At 42.8% G+C, this 27476-nt stretch overlaps 3 protein-coding genes across 5 annotated transcripts; 2 read left to right on the top strand and 1 right to left on the bottom strand.

Annotated features, from left to right (window-relative positions):
* Window positions 1-203: 203 nt before the first annotated feature.
* On the bottom strand, window positions 204-2363 carry cks2 (CDC28 protein kinase regulatory subunit 2). The gene is made up of 3 exons (XM_019896970.1): window positions 2124-2363; window positions 1792-1919; window positions 204-618 (listed from the first exon to the last, which is right to left on the bottom strand). The coding sequence occupies exons 1-3, from the start codon at window positions 2180-2182 to the stop codon at window positions 557-559; spliced, it is 249 nt and encodes an 82-aa protein (XP_019752529.1). The 5' UTR covers window positions 2183-2363; the 3' UTR covers window positions 204-556.
* A 905-nt stretch (window positions 2364-3268) lies between these two features.
* Window positions 3269-7509, top strand: cimap1d (CIMAP1 family member D). The gene is made up of 4 exons (XM_019896969.1): window positions 3269-3933; window positions 4204-4314; window positions 4620-4733; window positions 6406-7509. Exons 1-4 carry the CDS (start codon window positions 3894-3896, stop codon window positions 6891-6893), a joined length of 753 nt encoding a protein of 250 aa, XP_019752528.1. The 5' UTR covers window positions 3269-3893; the 3' UTR covers window positions 6894-7509.
* On the top strand, window positions 6919-27224 carry shc2 (SHC (Src homology 2 domain containing) transforming protein 2). Of its 3 annotated transcripts, none has more exons than XM_019896963.1 (14): window positions 6919-7341; window positions 8477-9232; window positions 14230-14300; window positions 18301-18361; window positions 18488-18607; window positions 18880-18933; window positions 19014-19065; window positions 19161-19287; window positions 20750-20930; window positions 21682-21775; window positions 21845-22015; window positions 22436-22749; window positions 22965-23125; window positions 23732-27224. In XM_019896963.1, the coding sequence occupies exons 2-13, from the start codon at window positions 8492-8494 to the stop codon at window positions 23091-23093; spliced, it is 2115 nt and encodes a 704-aa protein (XP_019752522.1). In that variant the 5' UTR covers window positions 6919-7341; window positions 8477-8491; the 3' UTR covers window positions 23094-23125; window positions 23732-27224. The 3 variants fall into 3 exon arrangements, with proteins under 3 accessions (XP_019752522.1, XP_019752523.1, XP_019752521.1); XM_019896964.1 differs by having other exon boundaries at window positions 6924-7341; window positions 8990-9232; XM_019896962.1 differs by lacking the exon at window positions 6919-7341 and adding an exon at window positions 7600-8333.
* Window positions 27225-27476: the final 252 nt, after the last annotated feature.

Here is a 27476-nt window from a genome sequence, read left to right as displayed (position 1 = left end):
TTTAAACAACAAAAAAAAAAACCTCATCTTGTTTACAGGCCTCCATGGCAACAAATTATTAGTCATGTGTTTTGAACAGCACCAGCTGTCGTAACCGAACTCTGTTAAAGTGAACCGTTGCCATCTGGACTTGGGAGTGATGCTTAAACTGTCCATCCCCTAGCCCGCTAAAGTCAAAATAAACCAAGTAATGATGAGGCATGTTTTCATTTGCAACATTTTAATTTCTTCAACAACAAATTGCAAACATTTGGGGGATGGTGAAGAACAATGACGAGAAAATATTTACAATCTGGAATACAATGAAAGTACACTTAACAGATAAAGCATAAAAAAAAGTACCACAACGTGGTATATAAACCATCAGTTAAAAAAAAATAGTGTCTTCAAATATACAACCTAGGCTTCACTTGGCTAATCGGGTCTTTTCACTTCAAAGGGATGAAATTTGAAAGAGGACAATTGTACCAGGTCGGGGTTTGTTCTCTTTGTATAAATACGATGGAATTAAAGTGGACATTGAACTACAAGTGTAGAGAAAACACAAAATGGCAGATCAGCGACGTAACACATCAGAGTGCTTGGAGAGCGGTCTTCGGAACAGCAGGATGTGAGGCTCTGTGCAGGAAAAGACAAACTAATTAAAAATACATTTCTACACCTAGAGTCCTTTAAATAATCACCACTCATTTGTAACAGACAACACGTTTTTTTTTTTTTTTTTGTCCAATCAGATTTCAACCCTTGTGTTGCCATGCCAATCTAATCTGCCCATGCTCTTTGAAATCAGTTGTGCTGGCTGATGTAACCTCAACTAGTGTACATTAGCAATGGGACTCATCAGACTTCAAATTGACCCTGACTTGGTCAGGATTGGCCTTTGATGACATCCTCTGATCGGTTGATCAAAGCCAAACGTAAACATCTTTGACTTGCAAAAGGCATCTGTACACATGTAAGACTTAATAATCAGCATCCCTGATGATTATGACTTATTTATATTTTGACCATCTTTTTGTGACATTAATAGACCAATATTGTTTCGGAACTGCTCCTGATGATGTACGCGGCACAGTTGCATGCTGTTATCTTGTGTTTTCGTATAGTATCTGGTTCCGAGTATAATTGTGACAAAATAGTTGTGGTATCACTATCAGGAGGTGGATTAAGTGCCAAGGTGAGACGAACATCTGCATGCATAAAAACGAACATCCTGAAATTTGACCCCAAAATTAGTGATGGAACAAATTGTGCTAAAGCATGGAAGTATTTTGTTGAGAAATCCAGGAAGGAATTTACAAAGTTATAGACAAACTATGTAACTAGTGACTTATGAAGAAAATGATTTCCCATGTATGCTAGAGTGCCCCCCCCCAAAAAAAAACTAATAAAATCTCACACATTATACCTGTATTAGGGCTGACAAATTGCATTGAAATAGACGTCGCAATGATACATATTCGGTGCTTGAGAAGTGCAGTCCGCATGTTTACATGTAATTAAGGCTTTCACAATCAGGATTTTGGAGACTATCGCCGATTTTAAAAACAGAGATGCATCAATCTGTTTATTTACTGTACTGTACAGTCAATCCCCACTATTAGCTAATCATGAAGCTTTGAGAAATCGCTGTTTTGTGAACCAACTGAATGGAAAGCGTCATTTGGACATCACTACCAAATATTGCTCGAGAGAAACACAAAAATACGAATGACACCAAGTGCCCCGGGAATGTCAGTTAAGGTCTTGAACCGACAAAATGGTGGGCGTGTGCTCTTGCGGATGACTCGCCTGGTTTGTGGATCATGTAATGTATCCATCCTTGGCTCTGCTGCACGCCGAGGCCCCGCCACTCCTCTTCGGACATGAGGTGTGAAGCGGGCACCAGTTTGGACAGCTGCTTCGGTAACATCACATGCCTAACGGAACACACACACAAAAAAAGACCATTTCACGTTTGGACGGTTCTAAAGTGTTAGCTCACGTTCAGACGACGACATTGCTAACAAAACCGACACTAATTTCAATGTCAGTTGGTGTAAACGCATTGTTGTATAACTAACAACGATTAAGTAATGTAGAAAAGTTAAACAACTGAACAATTCATATAGTTGCCCGTTTACCTGTACTCGAAGGCGTCGTCGTTGTATTTGTCAGAGTAGTAAATATCCTTCTTCGACATTTTTACTTCAGCAGGCAAGGCGGAATGAAGAGAAAAAAAATAGGGAAGGAGTAAATACAAATGTTTTAGCCGCCGACCAACAAATAGGTCAAGTCGTTCGTTGACAAAATAGCGACAAGTGTAAAACCCCAAGTTTCAATTGCCGCAGTCTGGAAGGTTGGGTTCGTGAGCTCAATATTTATATATATATCAGGTTCAAAAAGTAACGTTCGCGTCCGCGCATTCGTCCGATTGGTCGAGACGACATGACGCTCAAAATGCAGCCAATTGAAAGCCAATCGGAATTGTCGATCTCAACGACGTCATGCTTTCTTCTTCTTTGGTGGGATGTTTGTGGCGGTTGAAATCCGTTCATAATCGTTAGCACCACCTAGCTGATCCTTAAAACAAACAGTAGGAAACGGTATTTTGATTATTCCTTGATGAACGTGCAAGGGTCTTTCATTAACGGTACGCGGCGTCAGAACACGTAGTCAATGTACTGGTTGTTTTATATTTATGATTAACAAATGTTTTTTAAATTCAGATATTTACTGTAATTGTGACCTAGTGTAGTGACAGACTACTTGGACACCGGACGCATTTCTATTTCCTTTGAGTGGTCTGCAGCATGCAGACCATTTCCTCTCTGCTTTAGCCTACGGTGCATTCCATTCCTACTTCAGGGCCATCTTATTTCCACTTTTTTTCTCAACGTGTGCATATGTGTACATCAGTTATACACTGCAAACAAGCGTTTCGGGTTCCCAACTCAGAAGTGGCCGGCAGCCTGTTAAAGATTAATGCTTGTTTTCTTCGTATGTCACTTGTCAAGCCTCTCGGTTACGGTGGCCATCAAATCTGCAAAACGGCGAGGGTCACTGGAGGGCGCAGAAGCAGAAAATTTTCATGACACCATTGCCGTATTTATATGACATACCAAAAGGTTGCTAGTTGAAGTATGCTAAAGCGCACAAACTAGACGGGCTGTAAATATTATGCCCCAAAAAAATCTGGTTCGGTACTGACCTTCGTTTGAAGGTCATGATTTGGCACACGCTTTTTTTTTTTTTAACAAACACAAGCAATGCATTAATCTGTATTACAAACTACATAAACAATTAGCACATTTATTATACATAAATATTTGGGTTTTAGGTTAGGTTAAGCTTATGCAAAAATAAAGGCAAGTGAACTATGAATAATAGATAAACAGCATTTTTTATGTACTTCAGTTAGAGTTGGTAATGTTTATGTATTTGAAAATTGCATGCTCCTGCATTGATTAATTGCTCAGCTGTCATGGAGAACTCTTGACTTTTAAATAGAAGGCTAGGAAATGTTGTGACAAGCATCACGCAGGGTCAGATCTGGCCCCTTGGGGCTTGACATTGTCATCCATGTCATGCCTCTTCCTTTTGGAATGCGGCGTATCCATTCACTGCAGGGGGCTGAGAGATAAGCCCCGAGCGGTCTCCGTGGTGACCACACGCATGGCTGATGAGTGATATTACATGAGTGGAAAGTGGAAAGGCGGGAGGGAGCTTTGTGGTTTGCCAGGTGAAGAGAAAGAGCGAGAGAGATAGCGTTGCAATGGCAGGTAGGAGATGGAAGGAGGGGCTCCTCACCTGCGTAGGCTGATGAGCAACGGGGGTCTTCTTCAGTGCTGACCTTTTGGAAAGTTCACGGTGACAAGCCATATTTTTGAGAGGCGTAATTTTTAAAGAGAGCGATGGAGAAACGGTACCCGGCTATTGCAGGCAGAGAGAAAGGTGAGTTCAACCATTTTCAATTTATGTTTTTGATAAGTTAAAAGGACTGGAATATATTTATCTTAGTTACATACACCTTTTTTTGATTGTGCATTAAATATGAGTGCATACACAATTCCATCAGTTTCTTTCTGCCGTCTGATGGAAGAGTCCTGTCTGGCATTATACGTTAGTGGCATAGATAGCTGAACAAAGCGGCATGATTCATATTTTTAATATAATAATATAAAACAATAATCTGTTTCAATTTGCTTCACTGTGTCTACATAGGACCCGGCCCAGGGCAATACGGGCTACCCCCTACCATTGGCTTTATTGGCCACGACTTAACGAAGCAAACAAGCCCCGCATACTCCTTCCACGGCAGGATGAGTGACAAGAGTAAGCCTCCCTTCTACCTCCCTTCAAATAACAATTATAATGCTTAGTATCCAATGTTGAATGAAATCCAAAACAAAATCCTATAATCATGCACGGAAAAAAACTACACCGACAGTCATGAAAAACATATTGTTGTCATTTCACAATTTATCTATTGTGGTTATGTACTGTAGTTTGGAGTGTGAACTGCATCGTGCAAACATGGGGCTCAATCTAAGTGAACTGCAACACATCAACGTACATTAACGTCTAAAGGATTCTTTTTCAAGTGGAGTCTTGTGTTTGATGTTTGTTTTTGTGTGCAGTGTATTGTGTTGACTGCAGTCCGGGACCTCAGTACCACGTCGATGCGAAGATGACTCACTTCGGGAGAGACGGCACGCCTGCATACTCCATGTTGGGCAGAACTAAAGTAAAAAGTAGGTGATGATCTTTAACATTCTAAATGTATCTTTTTTTAAGTCAATTTTCAACAAAGGAAAACAATGCAATCCTTAACGTTAAGATTGACATTTTTTTTTTATGCTTGTGTCTTTCATGTCCGTGTTCCAAACTCACTATTTTTATGTTTGTCCACCAGATGGCACCATTTTCGTATTCAAAGCACCCATCATCATTTCACGGCATTTATTGTTTTTTTTTTTTTTTTTTTGCAAGGGTGACTACTGTCAAACACAGTGAAATGTAATCATAAAAGACAAAAAAAGTAGTAAATCTAGTTAATGGTTGACATGTATATTTAACTTTGAAATAGTTGTAAATTGTTGACTTGTTTTAAAGTAAAAAAATATGAATCCGGGTGGCTCGAAAGTTACGATACCTTTTTTCGATTTCGTTCGGGGTGTTCTGACAGCTGTGAGGCCATCATAATTTGCCATCTTCGACTTTGCATGTCTATCTTTGCATATCTTTTCCTTGCCCGCGGCTCGCCCAGTGTCAATGGAGCAGTGACGCAAAATTGCTTGTCAATTTTCTGTCCCTGACTGCAGAAACCCAAAACGAAATGGAAAAAAAGGTAGTGCGTCGTGACTTTTGGGACACAACTTATTTACGTTATATTTCTACAGCAGTTTTTTTTTTTGTTTGTTTTTTTTTGTAAGCTCACAATTTATGTGCAGAGTGAGCGCTATATAAATAAACATGTTTACCATGTGGAAATGTCTATTAGTACCACAATAAAAATCCCTTCAATCCTTATAAACTCAACTTCAAATATAAATTTAAAAAATGACCAGAAAACAAATTAGTAACAAAAGTAGAATTAGAATATCCAGTATTTAAATTTCAGCAATAAAAAACAATGGTGTCTGTTCCTGCTGTGCGCAGATTGGCCTCTTCGGGGCAGTGTGGCGACATGCAAGCATGCATGCCGTACACATTGGAAAAGAGGGGAAGACGAAGATGGGTCTCTATTAATATAATGCTCCCACAGTGTTTGTGCCTGAATATTGGTTATTTGAAGAAATATTAAAATGAGGAACAAAGTAGAATTAGTATACTGTATATTAAAATTACAGCAATACAAAACAATAACGTGTCTGTTCCTGCTGTGCGCGGATTGGCCTCTTAGAGGCACTGTGGCGACATGCACGCATTACGTTAACACATTGGATGAGAGAAGAAGAAGAGAGTCGCGCTTGAGCTCTATTAACTTAATGTTCTTACAGCGTTTGTCCCTGAATATTGTTTATTTGAAGAAATATCGCCCCCGGATTTTACACTGACTTCAGCATTGGCCCTGACAACATTTTTCAACTTAAGTATGTCTTGTATTTGACTATTCAATGTGTGTAAATCTTGTTGTTTTGTGTTTAGTTTCAGAATAAACTCCCAACTGGTGTGACAGTTTCAAAACAGGCCCACGGATGGCAGAATCATATAAATTGAAACGCTTGCCATGCAAGTGGTGCATTCAGGGTACATCCGCATTGGGAACTTGCCTATACAGAGCTTCGCTTAGTATTTTCATCATTTTTCTTTGATTATCATGTTTTTTAATTGGGAGAAGCCAAAATGGAAATCACGATTAAATCTCAATTCATTACCCAGCCGGACTTGACCATATATTTTTTTTAATCTTTCCCCCTATAGAGGAGCCCTTCCACACCCCTGGACCGGGGACCTATAGCCCAGAAAAAGCTTCGACCTGCAACCTCCAGCGCCGACCCCCTTCCTTCACCATGGGCCGCCGCACGCGTTACCGCACCACCGACGCCGTGCCCTCTCCCAACAAGTACACTCTCCCTCCACTCATGGGCTCTCACATCCCAAACAAGCCGGCCGGCGCCAGCTACACAATGTCGGCTTGTTTCAGCCAAGGCGGACCGTCCGTAGACCTCGCCAAGACGCCGGGTCCTTGTAGATATAACAGCACACACCCCAGCGTTTATCTACGCAGGCCGCCTGCTTTTTCCATGTTGGGGCGACACGGAGTACCCACGGAAGACATGGAGACACCTGGACCTGGATCTTATAACCCAGAAAGAGTAACAGTGCACAAAAGTCGGGCCCCAGCCTTCTCCATGGGCATTAGGCACTCTGAGTATATCACTCCACTGGTCGTCACTGTTTCCGATTGAACATTAGCCACAACGTAGCCACACTTGTGCAATCTAATGAGCACTGCAGCATTCACAGTCGGATTTGTGAACACACAGTAGCACAGTTAGGAGGTGACTTATTAGCTCTTTTCATTTCGTGATGTTTCTTAGCACGCTTTATTTTATTATAATGGCGGGGCGTTTTCTTCATCTTGTCATTTATAAGGCATAAAAAAGTGTCATCGCTGAACAACTATTGATTCCATCTGGTTTATTAGTAACTTCTTCCACACTAAGACAAACAAACTTGTGATTGGCTGTTTTATAGAGGGTGGGGCACCTTTTTTAAAAAAAAAATTTTTGCAAGTGCATAATTTGTTCTAATGTGGTAATATTACATTGTTCTTTTATCGCTAAGCTGACGTTGGATGAAGTTAACTGAATGTGATTCCCCACCCTCATTTTCCACACCGCTTTAGACGAAAAGGTAAGAAGTAAAGAATTCCATGATGTCATTTCTAGTTGTTTCACTGACAATTGAATTGAAATGATGATGATCCGATTTGACACGATGAGAAAATGTTGTCATTGACTTTGATTTGACTTCATGATTAGGAAAATGAACTAAAATGCTCTTTGAGTGATAAATAATCGACATGATTATTATTTTTTTGTGTGTGTGCAACGCAAGTGAATGACATTGGAAATACTCTCGAACCTGTGGATCTTTGTTTATTTTGCATGCTGGCATCATCCAAAATTCATTTCTGATTTGATGTTTATTTTTACTTCACAAGCTTATTGCCAGCTGTAAGTTTGTGAGTCTTGAACACACGAATCCAAATCTAGTCAAGACTCGCAGCTCTGCGATCACTGGAACACTTAATGAGATGACTTAAAAGTTGTAGTACTGACGTTTCCCTTTGTTCTGTGCACCTGCATGTTCAGTTAAGGCTGGAGTTACACCAATGCAAATAGGCAAAATAACACAAATTAGGGAGGTGAGTCGATTACATAAAATGAAATGGGAGGCTTTGTAATGAAACTCCGTTTAATGGAAAATGTAATTATTTGACACAATAAGCTTTGACGTGGGTGAGTGTGCGTGTGTGCATGAATTGGTGCAACTTTGTGTGCGTGTGTCAGTATTTGCAAATGAGTGTACGTGTATTGTGTGTGTGACTCATTGAGTGAATGTGTGCATGCGCGTGAGTGTGAGAGTGAGCGAGCGAGGAAGCGTGTGAAGAGCTCATGAGCGTGTGTGCGTGCGTGTGGCCAAGAGACAGATGTGATTAGCTAATGCTGTCAAAGAGCATGGGCAGGGCAGGGCGAAAAGAGCCAATGACATCATCTGCAGAAAGAGAACGAGGGAGGGAGAGCACCCGACGCAATACAAGATTGCCGGCCCAGGGCAGTGTGAGGAAGGAGGGCGGCTGCTCATACACACACAGGACCAAGGAGCGGCGTGACATCGGCGAGGTGTGCGTGCGGAACGGGATCACTCCCACCGAATTGGATATAAGACTCCGCCTGGAAGATTCTCCTGTTTCCCCCTCCCCTCCCTTCCCTCTCCCTCTCCCTCTCCCCTCTCCCTCCCCATCCCCAACATTGAGCTTCTTCAGGTGGATCCTCCGGGCATGCTCCTTAAGCCAAAGTATGACCGCTTTCGCAACGAGTCCGTGACTTCCTCCTCCGATGACCTGATGCAGAGCTTAGCCATGAGCGGCAAAGTTGTGGCCACCCCGGTGGTGCCATCCTCAGCCCGCGGCCTCCCCCTGCCCCCCTTGGACTCCGGCGCAAGGTCCTCTGGAGCCGCGGCTCTGGCAGACTCACCCTGCCTGGATGGGGACCAGGATGGCACCACCACCTTCTGCATGCTCATCCCCAAGATGCCGCAGTGGAAGTTCTCCAACTCCTTGCTCAGCCGAAGTGACATCAACTCCAGCTCCAGCTCCAGCTCCAGCTCCAGCAAGGACTCAAGCAAAGCTGCCCACCAAGGGTCCCCTTCCTCGTCCTCCTCTTCGTCGACGTCGCAGAGGCACAGCGGAGCGCCGCCGGCCAGCGGCCCCGTGGCCAGTCTGGCTGCTGTGCTCAACTCCTGTGACCCGGTGTGTGTCACCCCGTGTTCTCTGCAGGCCATTCGGGGGCAGAGAGCGGCGGCACAGTCCGGCCACGGGTTGGGGGAGGTCACGGCGAGCCCCGGGGGTTCCGGCGGTGGAAGTTCCAGATCAGGAATGAGTCGTAGGATGAGGGTGGAGGGCATATGGCAGAGCGGGGAGGATTTCAGCCAGAAAGGCAGCTTCATCCACAAGCCTTCCCAAGGATGGCTGCACCCGGACAAGAAGATTGCAGGACCGGGAGCCTCCTATATCGTCAGGGTGAGTTCAGAGTCACTTTCAATGCCCTTCTGCTCCAAAATCCAATTCATTCATCCATCCATTCATTTTCTTTAGCTTTTGTCATGAAGGTAGCAGGCACAATCATTATTGGTGGTAAGGCTGTTGTTGTGCCCCTTCTGTTGTCACTCAATCCCTCGATCCTAAACCATTCAGTGAATTATAGACCAGTAGTGAAACTTCTAGAAAGTCTATTCAACAGCTAATTGGGAGCCAGTGTAAATCCCGTAGGACTGTACTAATTGGTTCTGATCTCTTTGTTCTGGTCACAATCCGAGTCGCAGCGCTCTGAATGAGCTGCAGCTGTTTGATGCTCTTTTGAAGGAGTCCAGTCAGAGGAGCATGACAATAATCAATTCTTGTGGAGATACAAGCATGAATAAGCTTATCCCGGTCTGCTCTGAGCATGTAAACCTTCCGTCTGAATGGTTTTTTTTTTGTTTCAGACTTGGTCTTTGGTTTTTAAAGATAGTTACTCAGAACTCCTGTTTTCTATTTTGCCAACAAAATTACCTCAGTTTTGTTTTGGTTTAGACAACATTTGGTTCATTCATCAGTTATGAATTTGCTTTAGACAGTGACACAAGCCACGAATTGATTCATGTCATTTGGGGACATTGCTAGATATAGAAGCGCGTTATCTGCATCGCACTGATAGCCAACGTCGCCATTCTGAAGAATTTGACCTAAATAAAGCATATACAGGCTGAACAAACGGGGTACATGGATTGACCCCTGAGGGACCCCACATCATGACTATCCAAATTAACTTTGGCAGAGAGGCAGGGTACACCCTGGACTGGTAACCAGACCACTCATATTCACGCCGATAGACAATTTACAGCAGGAATGTCCAAACCTTTTCCACGGCAGACGAAATGCAGAAAAATGGTGTCAGTGAGGTGACTGATAAAATTGTTTCAATGGAATGTAGGTATACAAATGCAAAGCAATTCAAAATAATTTTCAGAAGAAAACAATAGTGTAGTAGTTGTCCATGGTCCGAAAAAAAAGGCTACAAAACGAGTTTGTCATAGTTGATCAACAAGACTTCAAAAAATAAAAGAAAACCCAAAGCGTGTCTGCCAGCTTATTATGCAGAGCATGTGGCTGGGCTTGGGAACACATCCCTCACAAAGATAAATGACTTGGCGTGCGAGCGCCTCCCAGCATGTGTTTAGCGTGGTTGCCATGCATCACACTATCAACAAAATGGTCAACACCCCTTACAAACGTTCACTTTGATCGCCCCACTTTGACCTTGTGGGAGTGGCGCTCGGGATTGTTTACGTTCACGTGTGGGAAAACAGGATCCTTTAAAGGACATCTCCAGCATAGACCTTTTAAATCAGCATGTGCAGCTTCATGGAGAAACTAAAACTCCTCCTGAGCTACATTCGTGCCTGGGATATGAAGGAAAATGGGGAGGGGGTGAAACTGGGGAATTGTTGTTATAGTGAAATCTGGGGATAACAGTAAACACAACATAACCTAGGCAGAGGAAATTATGTTTTGGTGGCGATTCTAAAATTGTGGCGCACCCACTTCTTGTGTACCTTCAGGTGGTGCCTGACATTAAAATTATTATGGTGGCTTTGTTGGGATTTTGTTTTTTAGGCTGTGTGAGAGGAAGGGTCCTTACAAGAATCTGGACTTAAGTTGAAGTATAGATGCTGTACTTTTGTGGAAAAAAAAATACTCTGGTTAAAGCAGATCTCACATTATAGTTTGGCTGCATTGAATTCAGTTTAACTCACTTGACAACAAGCAGCAGTTTGGTAGATAGCAAACGATTCTTCGAAAAAGAGGCTTCATGCGGTCCATTGCCAGTGCCAGTTGAAGTTTATTCACACTAAACATAAAACAAAGAGAATTGGACATTTTTGTATTGATTATAACCACATAACTTTGCCAGAGAGTGCTAGCTTAAGAAATGGCACAGAAAGGCTAATGAAGAACATGTTTTTGGTTGTCTGTTTATTTAATAACCTCAACACGTATTTGAAGAGACAACACACCACCAATATAACAATACTCACCGATATATATTGATCCTCTGCGAAAAACAAGTCATATTAATAAGTTAAATAACCCACAACAGTTGCGCAACTTTTCTTTGTTTCTGCATGGCAGCATCATATTGCCCCCTGGTGGCCAAATCGCACATTCCAGAAAGAGCCACAATTAATTTATCATGTCTCACAAACTGTTTCATTCTTGACATTCTGATTATTACTTTACATCTTCTAAAATATGTTATTATACGATGATGCTCTTTTACTCATTAAAAATCACATGCAGTAGGAGTAGTAGTATCTCAAGTTACTTCGATACGTACACATTTTCTCAGATTTTTCATCCACAGAAGTTTTAAAGAAGTAACAAGACTATTTTAACAAAGTACAGACATCTGTTTTCAAATGTAGGGATTAAAAGCAAGAAGTCAAAAAAAGAAATACTCAAGTCAATTCAAGATATCTAAAACATAGTAACGCAGTATTTGTACTGCAATGCTTCCCACCACTGCATCTTGCGGAAGCGTATTTAACATTTCTGCCTGTCACTATGTGTCACTGGCATAGATAGATGAACAAATGTCCAATATATTTAGAAATTACATAATACTTTTTAGACCCATTAAATTAAATGAGATAATTTCCCGAGGCAAGTCTGATGATCTGACTCAATCCAGCTGAGATCACCGGTTTGAAAATGGCTAGCGTATGCCTACGCTAAGCTGCTAAACAGCCTGATGTCTCCATTGTTCCTGCCCCCCGCCCCCAACAACCCACTCGCCTCTACCCGTTCTGTTGCTTTCCTCCCGCCCTCCCGACGAGCCCGTGAGACCGGTTGGGGAGTCGTGGGTGGGGGCTCCTGAACAGGCATGCTCGCTAATGGCATTACCCAGGCACCATTCATTCCTATATTCAATTACATTTAATCAGTCATTGGCGTCATGTGCTGTCCTGCACTGACGTTGGAGCACCGAGGAGGTTGGAAATTCATTCCTATATTCAATTACATTTAATCACAGTCACTGGCGTCATGTGCTGTCCCGCACTGACGTTGGAGCACCGAGGAGGTTGGAATTGCGGGGGTGTGGCATCCATCTGCAATCCGTATAATGGTCCTTCCCTCCATTTGACGGACGGTTTTAGGTGCAAACCACATGAAGATCCACACGTGATGGATACTCGCTGCGTATGTTAGTGTCAAAGCGAGATTGGATTTCTGCTGTGCTTGGCTATTTATTAAGAGCGTACACTGTCGCTCACTCGAACCCAAACACACCCGTACACACTCCTGCAAGCGTGATTCTAAAGTATGTTTTCACTTGACGACGACTCCGCTCTTTACAGTGCGATGCGGCTCTGAAGCAATAATGTAGCGATGATGTACCGAAACGCACGCCGTCACCAAGATAACTTGATTGGCAATCAGCCGAGTGCCCAGGCTGAATCATCCTGAACATGCCCGCTCACACTTCACTTGATGAAAGAATCTAATATTGCACTCCAATCTTGTAGATGACTGACTTCCAACATTTTTGTGCTGGTGGGTTATTGCCCGATCCCGATGCAAGCGGACGTTAACGACCATAAGTGACAAAATGATTTGCGCCAATGAATTTGATTGAAGTTACAATATAATATCTTAACACCAAATGAGGACTGAAAATGAAAGCAATATATCATGTAAAATCCATTACAGAAGAAAAAGTCTACCTGGGATCTCAAACAATTTATTTTATTTTTTTTTTTTGCGTACAATCTTTCTTTTCTTTATTACATGTGAGAATTTAAATTTTTGGTGCAGATTTTAGCAAGCATCAAGGATGTTGACATGTTTGATTTGCTTTCGCGGGCCACATAAAATGAAATACTCTGAAATGAATCATATTTTTAAGAAAATAAAGTCACATATTTTTCCAAGCTAATTTGTCATTTTGAAGGGAAAAATGTCAAATTGTTGTGCATTTAATCACCAATAAAAATGCAACAAAACAAACCACCCCCCCCCCCAAAAAAAAAACAGCAGGCGTCACACAAGACCTTTTGAAAAGAAGATGACAGTGTTATCGAATTTCCCAGGAATACTTCTTGGAACGTCACAGTCCCTGCAGTCAAACAGATAGGGGAGCAGATAGGCCGGCTGGAAGACACGATGAGTTGTATCAGCAGATGTGTGTGTGTGTGTGTGTGTGTGTGTGTGTGTGTGTGTGTGTGTGTGTGTGTGTGTGTGTGTGTGTGTGTGTGTGCGTGCGTGTGTTTGACAATGGAGGCATTCAGTGAAAAAGCGCAGGGGGAGAGGGGGGTAGGGGGAGGGAGAGTCAATTTGCCTGATGGAAGACTTCCCCCATCTTCAAATTTCGTTATGAGGCTCATTAAGCAGTCGGGCTCAAAGGCCTCGCTATTTTCCCCTCTCTTGGATGAACCCAATAATGGATAGGATCAGAACTGCTGCAGACGTTCTTAATCCTACAATAGTCTACGGGAGGTGTTGACATTGTTGTTTTTGTCTTGCGCTGAAATCTGTTTCCAATATGTGTGGGAAGGGCGTTTGAAGCTAAACTGTTACTGGTTTTCTAGCACCTTTTGCGCACACGAGTTGGTTCAATGAAGGGCATCCTGATGACACTCGGCAGAGACGTGAGACGCTCCAGTTTGTCCGTGTCCGGGAGCTTTGAGTGCTTCTAATCCAGTCAAGGTGCCATTAGCACCTCGGCCTGCTGTGCATTAGGATGCGACTCCGCTGGCCGGCGTTCACTTGGAGGTTCTATTCGTGGAATTCACATCATGCAGGGTTACAAATAGACTCTGGGATGACAGCATGACATGATGCAATGTTTGTTTCTTCTCCATCTCAAGAGAATCCCTCTCGCCTCTTTTTAACCCTTCCATGCAATACGTTATCCGAATGGCACAATTGGACTCACACACACAATGCTGACTATTTTGTTTATTTGTTTGTGTGCGCAGTACATGGGCTGCATTGAAGTGCTGAAGTCAATGCGCTCCCTGGACTTCAATACGCGGACTCAGGTGACAAGGTAAGAACGCTCACGAACTGAGTTGCGAGATAATCGTACATTAAGCTATGCAAGGTGAGCTATTTAGCCACCGTGATGTCACACTGCTCTGAACGCCGTGTGCACTTGGAGAAGAAGGGGTTGGCATCGATTTCAGGATTTTGTGCACAGATGTTTGAATTTCGGATTATCCGCTGACGACGACGTGAAATTGAATTTAGCCCCTCAAAATTGTCTCTGCAGCAAACACTGGACTATTTAAAACAAACCAGCTCTTGAAGACAGTTTCACTCAGCGACATCAGTGGTCCCCAACCCCCGGGCCGCGGGCCGGTCCTGGTCCGTGGGTCATTTGGTACTGGGCCACACAGAAAGAATAAATAACTTACATTACTTCCGTTGTATTTATTTCAGAAGCTGAAAGATGTTTCATTTTGAAAAATTGCCGGATTCTCTGTTACATGCGTCGACAGTATGTCACCCTTGACGCAGGTCAAGGTGCACTTCTCGGTCACATGATAGGTTAGTGCTAAAATGAAACCCAGGAGCTAGCAAAATGAGTAAAAAACAAACGTCTTTGGAAAGTGAGGGGAAAAGGCCCAGCCAGGAGACAGAAAAGGAGCCTATGACTTTTAAGAAAAAGAAGGCTACATTTAACAGACAGTTTCAGGATTTCTACTTAAAATACGGAACTATTTCAATGGGAAATTCCCACGCACCAAGCCCACTCAGCATCATATGCGGCGATGGTGAGTCGTATTTTCCATGCACTTTGTATCTTATTTTGAAGGCACGTTTAAACATTACCATAGCGACCAGAGAGTGAGGACGTTCCTCATGTCATGATTTGTGTTTATTATTATGTTTCGAAAATACCAATTTTCATGCAGGTCATATCATATTTTGTTGTATTTATCTGTCACACCTTCAAGTCCGGTCTCTGAAAACATTGTCTGACATTAAACCGGTCCATGGGGCAAAAAAATGGCTGAGGACTGCTAAGCTACATGAAATGTGGTGGAGCTGTCTATGATGCGTTTGAGTGGAACCACAAAAAAAAGTCTCAAGAAACCATGCCCGAAAATGGAAGTCTGCCAGATGAACCACCTACACCAGATAGATGAGCGATGCTAAATTGAGACAAATTTCACAGATGGAGGAGGGCAGCTATATTTAGTGACTCCCCATAAAACAGAAAACTCTCCAAAGTCAGAGTTTCAGTAAATGTTTTACTTAGCAACAGGAAGTTTTGGTAGGCATGTCTGCTAATGTCAGGGTTCCTATGGATGCCTGAATTTGAGTTTTGGTTGTCACGCGTTGGCGAAGCACGGGAGCGAAGTTTGTTAACTTCCCACCAACCAGGAAACTCTGCCAAGTCAGAGCTTGATTAAATGTTTCATTAAAACAACAGGAAATTTGGTGGGCATGTCTGTCATGAGTTGACCCACAAAAAAATGTCTCAATAACACATGTCCCAAAAGACACAGCAAGTCTGCCGTTTTAGTTTGAAGCACTAATCTAAGGGCTATTTTGATCATTTCCAGGGGTCCCACAAAGACAAACTACGGCAAGAGTTTTAATCCAACAGCTACCAAATTTGAACCATGTATACAACACAAATCCAAAAATTGCGAAGAGTTTGAGTTTTGGTCACGGTTTTTGGTGAGCAATCTTGGAAGATTTTGCTTTTGGGAATAAATGTCATGTTTCCGCTGCAGTTTGCCATCCCAAGTCAGGTCACGAGATGAAGCTGTTGTGTTTTTGTGCCTGACACACACAATGTTATCGTCGTCGCAGTAAGGCTTCAGTCTCTCCCGAGACGCACTCGCTCCTCCTACCCCTCATCTCTCTCTCTCTCTCTCTCTCACTCAATCGATTGGTAGTAATGTGAGCCTGCTCGTCTAAAGTGAACTTGGGGGTGGGGGAGGGTATAGAAGTGATGGAGTGATAGAGCAGGGTGGCATCTATTATTGATGATGTTCACTAATGACTGTGGAAAGCTGCAGCGTTCCAACGTTGAACCTGCCGGATAATGTCGGAGTGGATGATTTTGTGAGGGCGAGGAGGAGGAGGAGGGGTGGACCAAACAACAAAACATAACAATACATGGAAAGAAAAGTTACAAATTTTCGCCTTACTAATCCTTACCACTTTGCACTATCGCTGAACGATGAACCTAAATCCTGATTTTTAATTCTTACTCAGCCGCATAACAACCTGTAATCTTAACACAAGAGCCAACGATAAACGCCAAACCTAACCACGGGTACCGGGGGCGCATTCCCACACCTGGAACTTCACAACTCAGAGGTAGCGAGGTGAGCCTTGGAAGAGAAGTCATTGTTTATCATACCATCCACAGGAAGGATTTCATTAAATAAAATGAAGATGTATCGAAAACCTTGCCCAACATATTCATAACACAAGCGGGAGTGAATAAAAGGAACAGTCCAGCTGCAGTCGATTCAGTGCCTGGAGAACGAAGCGACGCAGATGAATGAGCATCGCTGCCACACACACACACACACACACACACACACACACACACACACACACACACACACACACACACACACACACACACACACATGGAAGCAACATTTGAAGTCCAGCGAAAATGATAAATGTGTCTGCCTAAAAATGTCAGCATTTCAGCCCCCAAGAAATCGGATTAGAACTCGGAAAAAAACATACGAGAGGCCGTCTCGGTCTGCGTTTGCCAAATGTAAGGTTCTGTGGGATAAAACCAAGCAGTTCAACGACAGCACGTGAATGCAAATTGCACTTTGCCTGAACTCGGTCATTTCAATTCTCTGTTACTCGCTGGCGGAAAGCGTTGTCCGTCTTCATAATGGGCAGGCAGTAATCTGTAATGTATGCACAACGCTGCCTGTTGGCAGGACTCACCTTTAAAAAAAAAAAAAAAAAAAAAAGCTGTCACCCACAAGGCCAGGAGTGAAAACTGGACCATTTTAATCAATGTTTGTATTATAGTCGATGTGGCAGATTTTTCAGAGCACAAATGCAAGGTCAGGTGTCAAGAAAGCAGTTCATTGTCCAGAACGTTGCCATCCGACATTGCCGTCTTTGTCGGTGGTGTTAAACAACAACACCCGCCATCTTACGGGCCTGAGCGCGGGCGGACAAAAACAACGACGACAACTGTCCACACCGGTGTGAATCATTCGGAACAGCGTTGCGTAAGGGGGGGGGGGGCAAGACCTTGACTCAAGACAAAGCCTGGGCCTGCTGCTGCTTTTTAAATATTTACGAGCCACTCGATAGGGGCCGCCGGGTTCTTGACTGCTGTCCCTGGCGTCCCATGACGGCGAGGCAACGAGCGTCTGCTTCCCTCCACCGCCTGACACAGAGACAAGCGTCCGTTTGCTCGTCGTTCCTGGGAGGCGCTGCGACAGTGTTCTTGAGAAATGTGGGGAAATTCGAAGCAATTCACGCTTGAAATTTTGATCATTGGGCCGTTTAACGAGGTCGTAAAAAATCGGTGATAAAACGGCTCTGTTTAGCACCTGATGCAGTCACATCTTTTCATTGTGATTTGGGGCACTCGTTACGATGCTAGTGTCATTGGCCACTACATTAGGTACACTGGCGAAATCAAAATAGAACATTCAGTTGGATTATTATGATTATATCATATTTGTTCGGATTATTTTGATTTCTCATCTATATTTTTGCAAGATTCTAAAATTTACTGTATTCATTTATCAATCGTAATCCGTTCACCTTTTTAATAAAAAATATTGACATTGTGTTCCTCGCTACAAAATCTACTTCTCTTAAAACAGCTTTTTAAATTTTTTATGTTGAGCAAATACATCAACACTTATCTTTCCATTAACAAAAAAAAAATGCTATTTTGGGTAATTATTTTGAATGCGCAGATGTACCTAATGAAGTGACCAGTGGGCATCGATTTCCAGCCAATCTGCCAGTGATTGAATGGTGGCTCTCGTCGGTAGGATAACTTGCTCTCTGACCTTTTCTTCAATCCGCTAATTAAGGGAGGCCATCAACAGGCTCTGTGACGCCGTGCCGGGTGGAAAAGGCGCATGGAGGAAGAAGGTCAGTCGCGAAATGCATCCCCTTCCTCCATCCTAATGATCGTATTTTACATATGCTATGTCAGAGTCACATTGGTGGCACGTGACATCTCTTCGATGCAGTCTCAACTCATTGCCATTGTTACAGGCTGTGAACAAAGCGCTTCAGTCCATCATGGGGAAGAGCAACCTACGCTTTGCCGGCATGAGCATCGCGGTCAACGTTTCCATAGACGGACTGGGACTGCTCATTCCTACCACGCGACAGGTAGAAGCACCTATTCAGGGATTCCCAAGTACCATGGGAAATTACCCGACTTGACTAAATTGCTCTGAAAGTCCTTATTTATGCATCTTTGTTCATCTGTCGATGTCAGTGATGGATAGCGACAGAAAGGACAATTGAATGCTTGTCCACTTGATGGCAAAAGTTCCAATTACCCAGTGTGTAGCATTTCTACCTCGGAGCTTAAAAGTTTGAAAACTCCCTTTTTAGATCGTAGCATGCCCACCATAATCATCAGTGTGATTGTCTTCCAGATGTTAGCCCACCACCCCATGCAGTCCATCTCATTCGCCTCCGGCGGGGACACGGTCAGTCGAGCGTTCGGTCGCAATGTTGTCCAACCGTCGTCGGCATCTTTCTCTAATGCCTTTCTCTATTATTTCCGCAGGACGCACCCGATTATGTTGCGTACGTGGCAAAAGACCCGGTGAATCAGAGAGGTAGTCGAAAATCCACCAGCAACTCAAGTTTGTGGCTTTTAAAACGCACAGTGGACCAATGGCTTGTGTCCCCCCCCCCCCCTTCCCTCTGCCAGCGTGTCATATTCTGGAGTGCTCGGACGGTTTGGCCCAGAATGTCATCAGTACCATCGGCCAAGCCTTCGAGTTGCAGTTTAAACAGTATCTGCACAGTCCACCCAAGACTCTGACGTCTTTGGACAGGTAAATGTACAGCATGGGTTGGTTACACTTTTAATGATTATTATTATTTTTTTTAAATCACCTTCATCTGGAAGACATGAGGTCCCAAACATGACGCGGGGAGAAAAACAACAACAACAAAAAAGAAAAATCGACAAATGTGTACCATTTACCCATACTGAGTACTCCACGTTACACATACAGTGTTTCTCAAAAGTCTACACCCCCTGTTGAAATGCTACGGGGTTTGTGATTAGGAATGACCAAATAAATCATTTCAAAACTTTTCCCACCATTAACATGAACTCTAACCTGTCCAGCTTCATTGAAAAAAATATATACAGGATATCTTTTTTGAAAGGTGAAGTAACACAAGTGTACACACTCTCTTATAAGTTCCGAATTCCGCATCGCATTCAATCATTTTGAATTGGAGTGAGCACACAACTGCCAGCATTTCAAGTGTTTTTTTTTCAAAGTGGAATTTAAAGTAACCTTAAAGTTCACCTGTTCTAGGTTTTTCCTGACTTTTTTTTTTTTTGCTTTCGAGCAGAAGCTGTTTTGTGATGATACTGAATTGGAACTGTTCATAATTCCCTCCACTTCTGGTAGACCCCTTTGAACAATGATGCTGTGGAAGCTCTTTGCCGACCATTTCTTGTGCTATAAGATTTGACTCAAAAAATGTCAAGAAGTGCCTTACAATTCTGAATACAGCACTCTTCATACTAAAATGGTGGACTTCCTGTTTGGGGAAACGGCTTTGGACAAACCAACCCACGAGAACAGTTCAAAACAACATCTGCCAAACAGAACCTGCCACGGTCTTAAAGCTGTCCCCGTATGCGCAAATTTCAGGCCTGTCCATCTAAAGTGAAGCAAGTAATATATTCAAGCAGCGGAAAAATTAATTGACTGCATTATTGATAGGAAGTAACAATAAAGGGGCACAAAAATAGAAACTGCTGATATGATGTAGACTCATTCCCATTACAACGCGCAGACGCTGGCTCTGTCTGCAGTGCTCGGCAGCGGTGGTGATCCAAATAGATCATCTTCAGATGTGGGGATGACATCTGATCGGCTTAATCCAATCGAACGCCTACATCGTCGTTATATTATTGCCACTGTTGCTATAATCTTGTTAGGCGGTGGGGGCGGGCCAACTTTGGTGGTCAAGAGCCATATTTGATGTTGAAAATGAGGAGGTGGACCAGAGCATTTGTAATTTAAAAAAAACGGGTTAAAGTAGATTATAAATAACAAAAACAAAGAAATGCATTTTGAATCACCAATTTGAGCAAAAATTAAATGAATACAACAAATCTCAGGCCAAACGTTGCCAACCCTGTTAAAAAGAAAAGTGAAATAAATATTAAATGGGAACAAGAGTTCAGGCTGGATCAATTGCGACTAAAATAGAGCGGATCCAATCTATTGCGTTCTGCGCGTGGATGTTAATGGGCTGTTTGTTTTTCCTCAGATCCTTCCGGACAGAAGAGCCCGTGTGGGGCGACGACGACGACTTCTCAGAGCATGACTACTACAACAGCATCCCGGGCAAGGAGCCTCCCGTCGGTGGGGTGGTGGACTCCAGACTGCGGCCCAGTAAATCTCAGCTAGCTCACATCCACGCACAGCCGCAAAGCAGGGCATCACAATTGGTAAGTGATAGCAGACATTGGAAATTGGGATTGGGACTGGAGCTTTGATTCGAAATTGTCACCACGTGGCCTCAATCAGGCCGCGGGCGAGTTAAGAGTAAATTTTTACTACTGAAAAATATCCCCATAGCATGATACTGCAGCAACAATTTTGAGGGGAAAGGAAAAGAATCATTTATTCTGTTTTGGAATGAGGTTGAAACATAAAATGTGGAGAAAGTAAAGCGCTGTGAAGACTTTCCAGCTGCACTTTAGGTCACGCACGGGCATAGATAAACGAATGAAAATGCTTTTTTTTTTTTTTTAGGAAACACAGTACATAGATCATTTCCCACGGCTAAAGAAAGATGATCTCCAATGGTATCATAATGTACCGTGGCCCGCCCAGTGGTTGGGATTCACTGATCTAAAAGTAACCAAAACATAAGATAACGAAATACCTTTTCGTATGATACGATTCAGTTGACTCCCACTACAGTTCCCACAACAAACAGACTCCCTTCCCTTCAGAGCCTGTGATGTTGCCGCACCTTAATTGCCCAAAGACAAATATGACTCACTTTGATCCGCTCGACCCTGGGCGAGAGGGAAAACACGCTAACGTGCTGTGGCTTGGGTTTCAAATAGAGTGCCTCCAAACTACATTATGTGCGGTGGCGTGATGAGGGAGATGTTCGTGCATTATTTAGGATGGATGGGCTGTTGGGTTTTTTTTTGTTTTTTTTTACTATGAGCGTGTATTTGTGCCTAGATGGGCTCACCAGCAAAAAGGGAGCAAGCGACTCTCCATGCAAGCGAGCTCTGCTATGAACTTCAGTGGGACGTTGATGCGAGCAGTGGCTCAGGTGAGACACTCAGTGGCCACATGAGGAACCTTTGAGTAAATATTATATTTTTGTGTGTGTGTGTGTTAGATGGTTACCTGTGCGCTGATGGCCAGCCGCCTGGCAATAAAGACTACGAGGAGCACCAGTACGTGAACACGCAGAGTTTGGAGAACTTGGATTCTCTGGCTCACGGCCCCGATGGAGGACAGAGAGGGGCCAAGGGGCCCGACAGTCCGAAGAAGGACCTCTTTGACATGAGTTAGTACTCATATTTCACATTTGATACGCAGTCAATGATTGGGTAATTTGAAGCCAACAACCGCTCCTTATTTGCGCTTTCTATAAGGCGCCATGGAATGAAAGTAGTAATTGGTGTCAAAGAAGTAAGTTGTACTTTGCATCTCGAGTGAGAGACGAACGTGTCGATGAAAGCTGAGTTTAGCCTGGGTTGTTAGCGGAAGTTTTGTACACATGCACTTCAGGGGAATTTATGTTAAACCCTTTCAGGGACAACGGTTACGACAGTGGACAGCTTCTCATGTTATCAGGTTACAGGGTGCACGAAAGAGTTAAATCATCTCTTAACTATTTTTTTAATTTTATAGAATGCACACGGGAGGGATTGACTGTCTTTTAACAGATAAGACCGAGTTATTTCTCATTCTTGCTGCCCTGCAGGGCCTTTTGAGGACGCCCTAAGACTGCACGAGGCCAGCGGTGTCACTGCGGCCGACGGCAGAGGCGTGCCGCTGCTGGAAGACCAGTGGCCCAGTCCTCCGCGGCGTCGGGCCCCCGTTGCCCCGAATGAGGAGCAACTTCGGCGGGAGACCTGGTACCACAGCCGCATGAGCCGGCGGGATGCCGAGAAGCTGCTTGTCCGAGACGGTGACTTCCTCGTGCGGGAAAGCACCACCAACCAAGGCCAATACGTGCTGACGGGCATGCACTGCGGCCTGCCAAAACATCTGCTTCTCGTAGATCCTGAGGGAGTGGTGAGTTGAAATGGACTCGGGGAAAAAATAAAGTATATTTATAATCCTATTAAAAAAAAAATGGAAATCCATGACAGCACGAATGCACCCGAGTGTGTTGTTTTACAGTACTAGCCCCGTTTCCATGAGTCAAACTTTTGCCTTCTCGTCCCACCTCCGGATTTGACACAGTGTCCTGCAATCCATATTCTTTGTGGTGCTTATTTCATATCAAGGTCCGGACTAAAGACATGTTATTTGAGAGCATCAGCCACCTTATCGCGTACCACCTGAAGAACGAGCTGCCTATCGTGGCGGCCGAGAGCGAGCTCCACCTCAAGCAGGTGGTCAGGAGGAAACAATGAGCCATTTGCCCACCTTTTCCCTCATTGGGACGGTAAGTATGGAACAAAAGGGATAATAAGAAGCAAGTCAGATGGGAGCTCGTGAATATAGCTCGCAAAGCCTTTCATTTATTTGACCGGGATATGCAATTTGCGTCTTTCACTTCTTCACGCAGTCCTCTTCAAGGCCACAATATTAGGTACACATGCATTAGCAACTATTATTAGCAACCATCAACATTAACCTGACATTTTTTCTGTTTATTCGTTCTATATTTTTGGGTTTAGAGAATCTTAACTTCATATTTTAATTGGCAATAACTTCATATTTTATTTTACAGTGCATACGTTCAATATTCAACTAATAACTTGTATCGCAAATTATTTTCGCTTTCGCCGACAATCTCAAAACTGAACTTTAAGATTTTATATCCAACAAACATTGATCAATTTTCTTCTGATTCATAAACATCACGGCAATATCTTTGTAACATTTACCATGGAAATATTTCATAAAGTCGGGTTTCTTATCTTCTGGTGTGTTACTGGCTGTGTCGGCCTACCTATATGTGAGCGTACTTGAGTGCTCGCTCCATCTACAAGGCTTTAATCACTATCAAATTAATCCCAACTTTCTGTTTATTTTTATCTTCTTCTAGTGCAAACCAAATAAGGGGGCTGCTTATTCCAAGGGGACACTTGTGTGACTAAATGACAGAAAAGGAGAGAGAGAGGTCGTCGCCTTTTTGGATATTCATGTCGTCAAAACTGTCCCTGGCCAGCATGCAGCTGTTCAGCTAAACAGAGGACCTCCAGGATTTCCATGTCTGTTTTACAGTCACCGCCCGCGCTTGGCAATGACTTACCTCTCAACCAGTTCGTTGCACACATAGTTGCAAACTTAATTCATATGAGTGACTCTGTTGGAGGAACAAAACAAAACAAAAAAAAACAAAAGACTGCGAGAACTGTTTGTATATGTCCCTGCTAACCAAAAGCACCAAAGCTGCAATGATGCACTGTCAACGGGATTCACTATATCTTAATGGGTCATTTTGTGTGTTTTATTACAAATGGCGTATACTCACCGGCCACTTTATCGTCACCGTTATGTATTCAATGCGAGAAAAAAAAGGGTCCGATATAGCAGTTTTCCCCACCGAACCTCGGCCCGTTAAGGACCGGGCCACAAAGAGACAGAACGGCGAGTTTTCAGCAAATTTTCTCCATCAGACGTGACGTAGAAAAGTGCGCGACTCTAGCCAATCGTAGTCCTTCTTTTAACCTTGGTTGTAAATTTGAAATCAACAGAATTTGCCAATAAATGAAAGAAGAAGCGGTACAGAGAATGTAATAGCAACAAATTGACCAAAGCTGTACTGAGAAAGTAATAGCAACAAATTGAGCAAACGAACATCTTATCGCGCAGCTGATGGGCAGCCTTGACTTCCGAAGATGAAGCTATTTTGACAAGAGATGTTCCTCCACCCGCGGTATCACCAGAGGGACGTGAAAGGAGGACGTTGTCGTGCATGCTCCGTCAAAAACACGACGATACACGAAACCTGTCGAATTATTTGAACAAGTAGCACCCAGGTGATCAAGTGGAAAGCATGAAAAAAATCGGAGAAGTTTGCACAATAAACATTACCAATTTGGTCGCTAAGAACTATCCGGCAGCCAACGGATGAAACCAGCAATCAGTCGTGTCCCATTTTACAAGTAGCAATGAAGCTAACGCCGTATGTAGGATCGTAATTTTAAAATTATGTTTTCATTTTAAGACGTTTTTATTATTCCTGATTGCTCCATTTCGTAGTGAATTACCGTGTTATATTTTGAATTACTCAATAATTATCGTTGTCAGTAGCAGTGCTTTCAAACTGGCAATTTAAAAGCGATGAAAAAAATGGTTGCCGGTCCGCGAACTCAACCTGTCGTGGCACAAAAATGGTTGGGGACCACTACAATAAAGGACTGTGCAGTACTGGAATACAGTCTATACCGAGGGAATAATGCACAGTTTTATTCAATAATGTGTTTATTATTGTGGTTGCAGTGAAATTCGATACTATCAAAAGTATTTCAACCTTTCATGCACCCTGTAACCTGGTAACATGAAAAGCTGTCCACTGTAGTAACGCTGTCCCTGAAAGGGTTAAGAAAACTTAAGTTCATTGGACATCATTAATACAAATGTAGGTACCCCATTGAGGATCATCTTAATCTACCCGAATATTATCCATGTCTGAAGGAATTCTAATTAGCATTTACACGATAAGCAATCACCGGACCAATCAGATTTGCCAATCTATACACGGAAAATGGGATGTGTTTCAGTTGGACACCGCAGTTAATAAACATGAAATGTGTCTCTCTTGAACTCCAAACTGAGCATTATCATTCTTGTGAAAGCAAGTCAACAGGATCTCCTTAAATGGTTATAGGTGTGTCAAATCAAATCACCAGTGAGCACATTAAGAACCTTACCCCTGCTTCCCCCCAACCTGTCCAACTTCAGTGCCTTAATAACCACGCGGGGCAAACATTTAGTGTCCAGGATGTGCGTGGGTGTCCTTGTTGCGAACTGACTCTTTTCCGCAATGCCAATGAATGACCTTACAAACTTAAAGATGATTCTGCTTGTGTACTTGTAAACAGGAATGTAAGCTGCTCATTTTAAGGTCAATATAGAATAATAATTATAATAATATCTGAATGATGGCTTGTGTTTGTTTGTGCCCACAGTTGCTAACTCCCTTTAGGGTCCAGTCATACAAACATGGATTACGTGACATGTTTTCTTTATTTAAACATGTTTTTGTGGTCAATCTTTGAATGGCAGTTTGGTGTTGCCGCTCTTGAGTGGTCGCTATTGAGATATGAGGATGACTTTCTGCTGCTCCTGTCTGTAATTTCAGTGAATGCACCGCCTTGAACAGCCTTATCGCAACTCTCATTTTTCTTTCTTTCTCAGGAATTTCTCATCTGCGCTTCATTTACAACATTGCTCACAGTAAGGGAAAACATTTTACTGGTACTCTCAAGGTGTTAAGCGAGTTCCGCACAAACCGATAATTGGGATGAATTTGAGCTTTTTCCTTTCTTTCTGATCAAAATCAGCAACGGCCCGATTATGGGATTTCTCTGAAAGATGATTCTGAGCGCTTAATCCTGTGGTGAGCGGTACATTGAAAACGCTGTTTTTCTCTGGTAATCAATGAAGGCCTTTTATTTTCCTTTACATATTTTCGATACCGATTTCAAAAATGTCTTTACTTTTTCTCTAGCACATCAGGTTTTTTTTTTTTTTTTTTTAGCTTTGACGTATAAAAACTTGCGCAATACAGATTTTACTATGCATTGGAATTTATGGCTATGACTTTTGAGTAATAAAATCACACCATTTGCTGAACCTTGCCCTTAATTCATAAATATTATTATTATTAATGAAAACCTGATGTGAAAGAGAGAAAACTAGGCCAAATTCGGAATCAGCACACACACAATAAAAAAATTAACTACAAAGGTTTGTTTGCATCTCTGATTAAAAGAAAAAAAAGTGTTGACAATAACCATACTACAGCAATCCCTACACATTCGTGGCTCACGAGTTCTGAATTCACTTTGGTTTTAAAAAGACAGTTGATACCTCAAAGAAGTTGAAGTGATACATCGCATTAAAGAGACAAGCTTTGTATGTTTGGGAGGAGCCAAGTTTAGCCTGGGTTGTACCAGAGAACGCAAAAGCCATTTAATGCATTTTCAGGGGTAATGTTGTAAAATGAGTTTGACATGATATTAAACTTTTTTTGGAATCATACTATGTTGTATAGTTGAACTATTCATATTTCATCTTTGTATTTTTTTGGGCAGTTTGTAGTATGCCCTCTGTTGCACGCACAATACACTTGCCTTTTTTCTTTCGTCTTTGGGTGTTCTCACATTTAAAAAAAAAAACTGTTGAATGTAAAAACTGCGTAGAATCACATGTCAGTATCTCGCTCACAGCGACACTGCGATTAAGTCCAGCAGTCTTGTAAATATGGTGACATAAAGGTGAAGCTTTTGGAGAGAAAAAACAAAACATAACAGGAAGTTGAACCAAGGAACAGGAAGTGGGGAGGAGATAACAGGTGAAACCCCTGACAGAAAAAAAAAAAAAAAGAGGAATGACCAGAAGGCCACATGGTGCAGAGAAATCTCAAGAAAACCACAGATTAAGGTAATACTTTTTTGATGCTAGCACCCTGGCTATCTGAGCGAACAAACAGCATTTACTTGCTTGTCTAACTTGGACCTGCTTAGTGGCTGTTAACCTCCATGGCGGAAATGTCATTCAACAAGAAAGCTTAGTGCAGATACGCCTTCCTCAAAAATCTCTCCACGCTTCAAATCATCGTT

This window comes from Hippocampus comes, unplaced genomic scaffold (assembly GCF_001891065.2).
Source record: "Hippocampus comes isolate QL1 unplaced genomic scaffold, H_comes_QL1_v1.1 scaffold22, whole genome shotgun sequence".
Lineage (NCBI taxonomy): Eukaryota > Metazoa > Chordata > Actinopteri > Syngnathiformes > Syngnathidae > Hippocampus > Hippocampus comes.
This window is presented reverse-complemented; position numbering and strand designations above follow the sequence as displayed.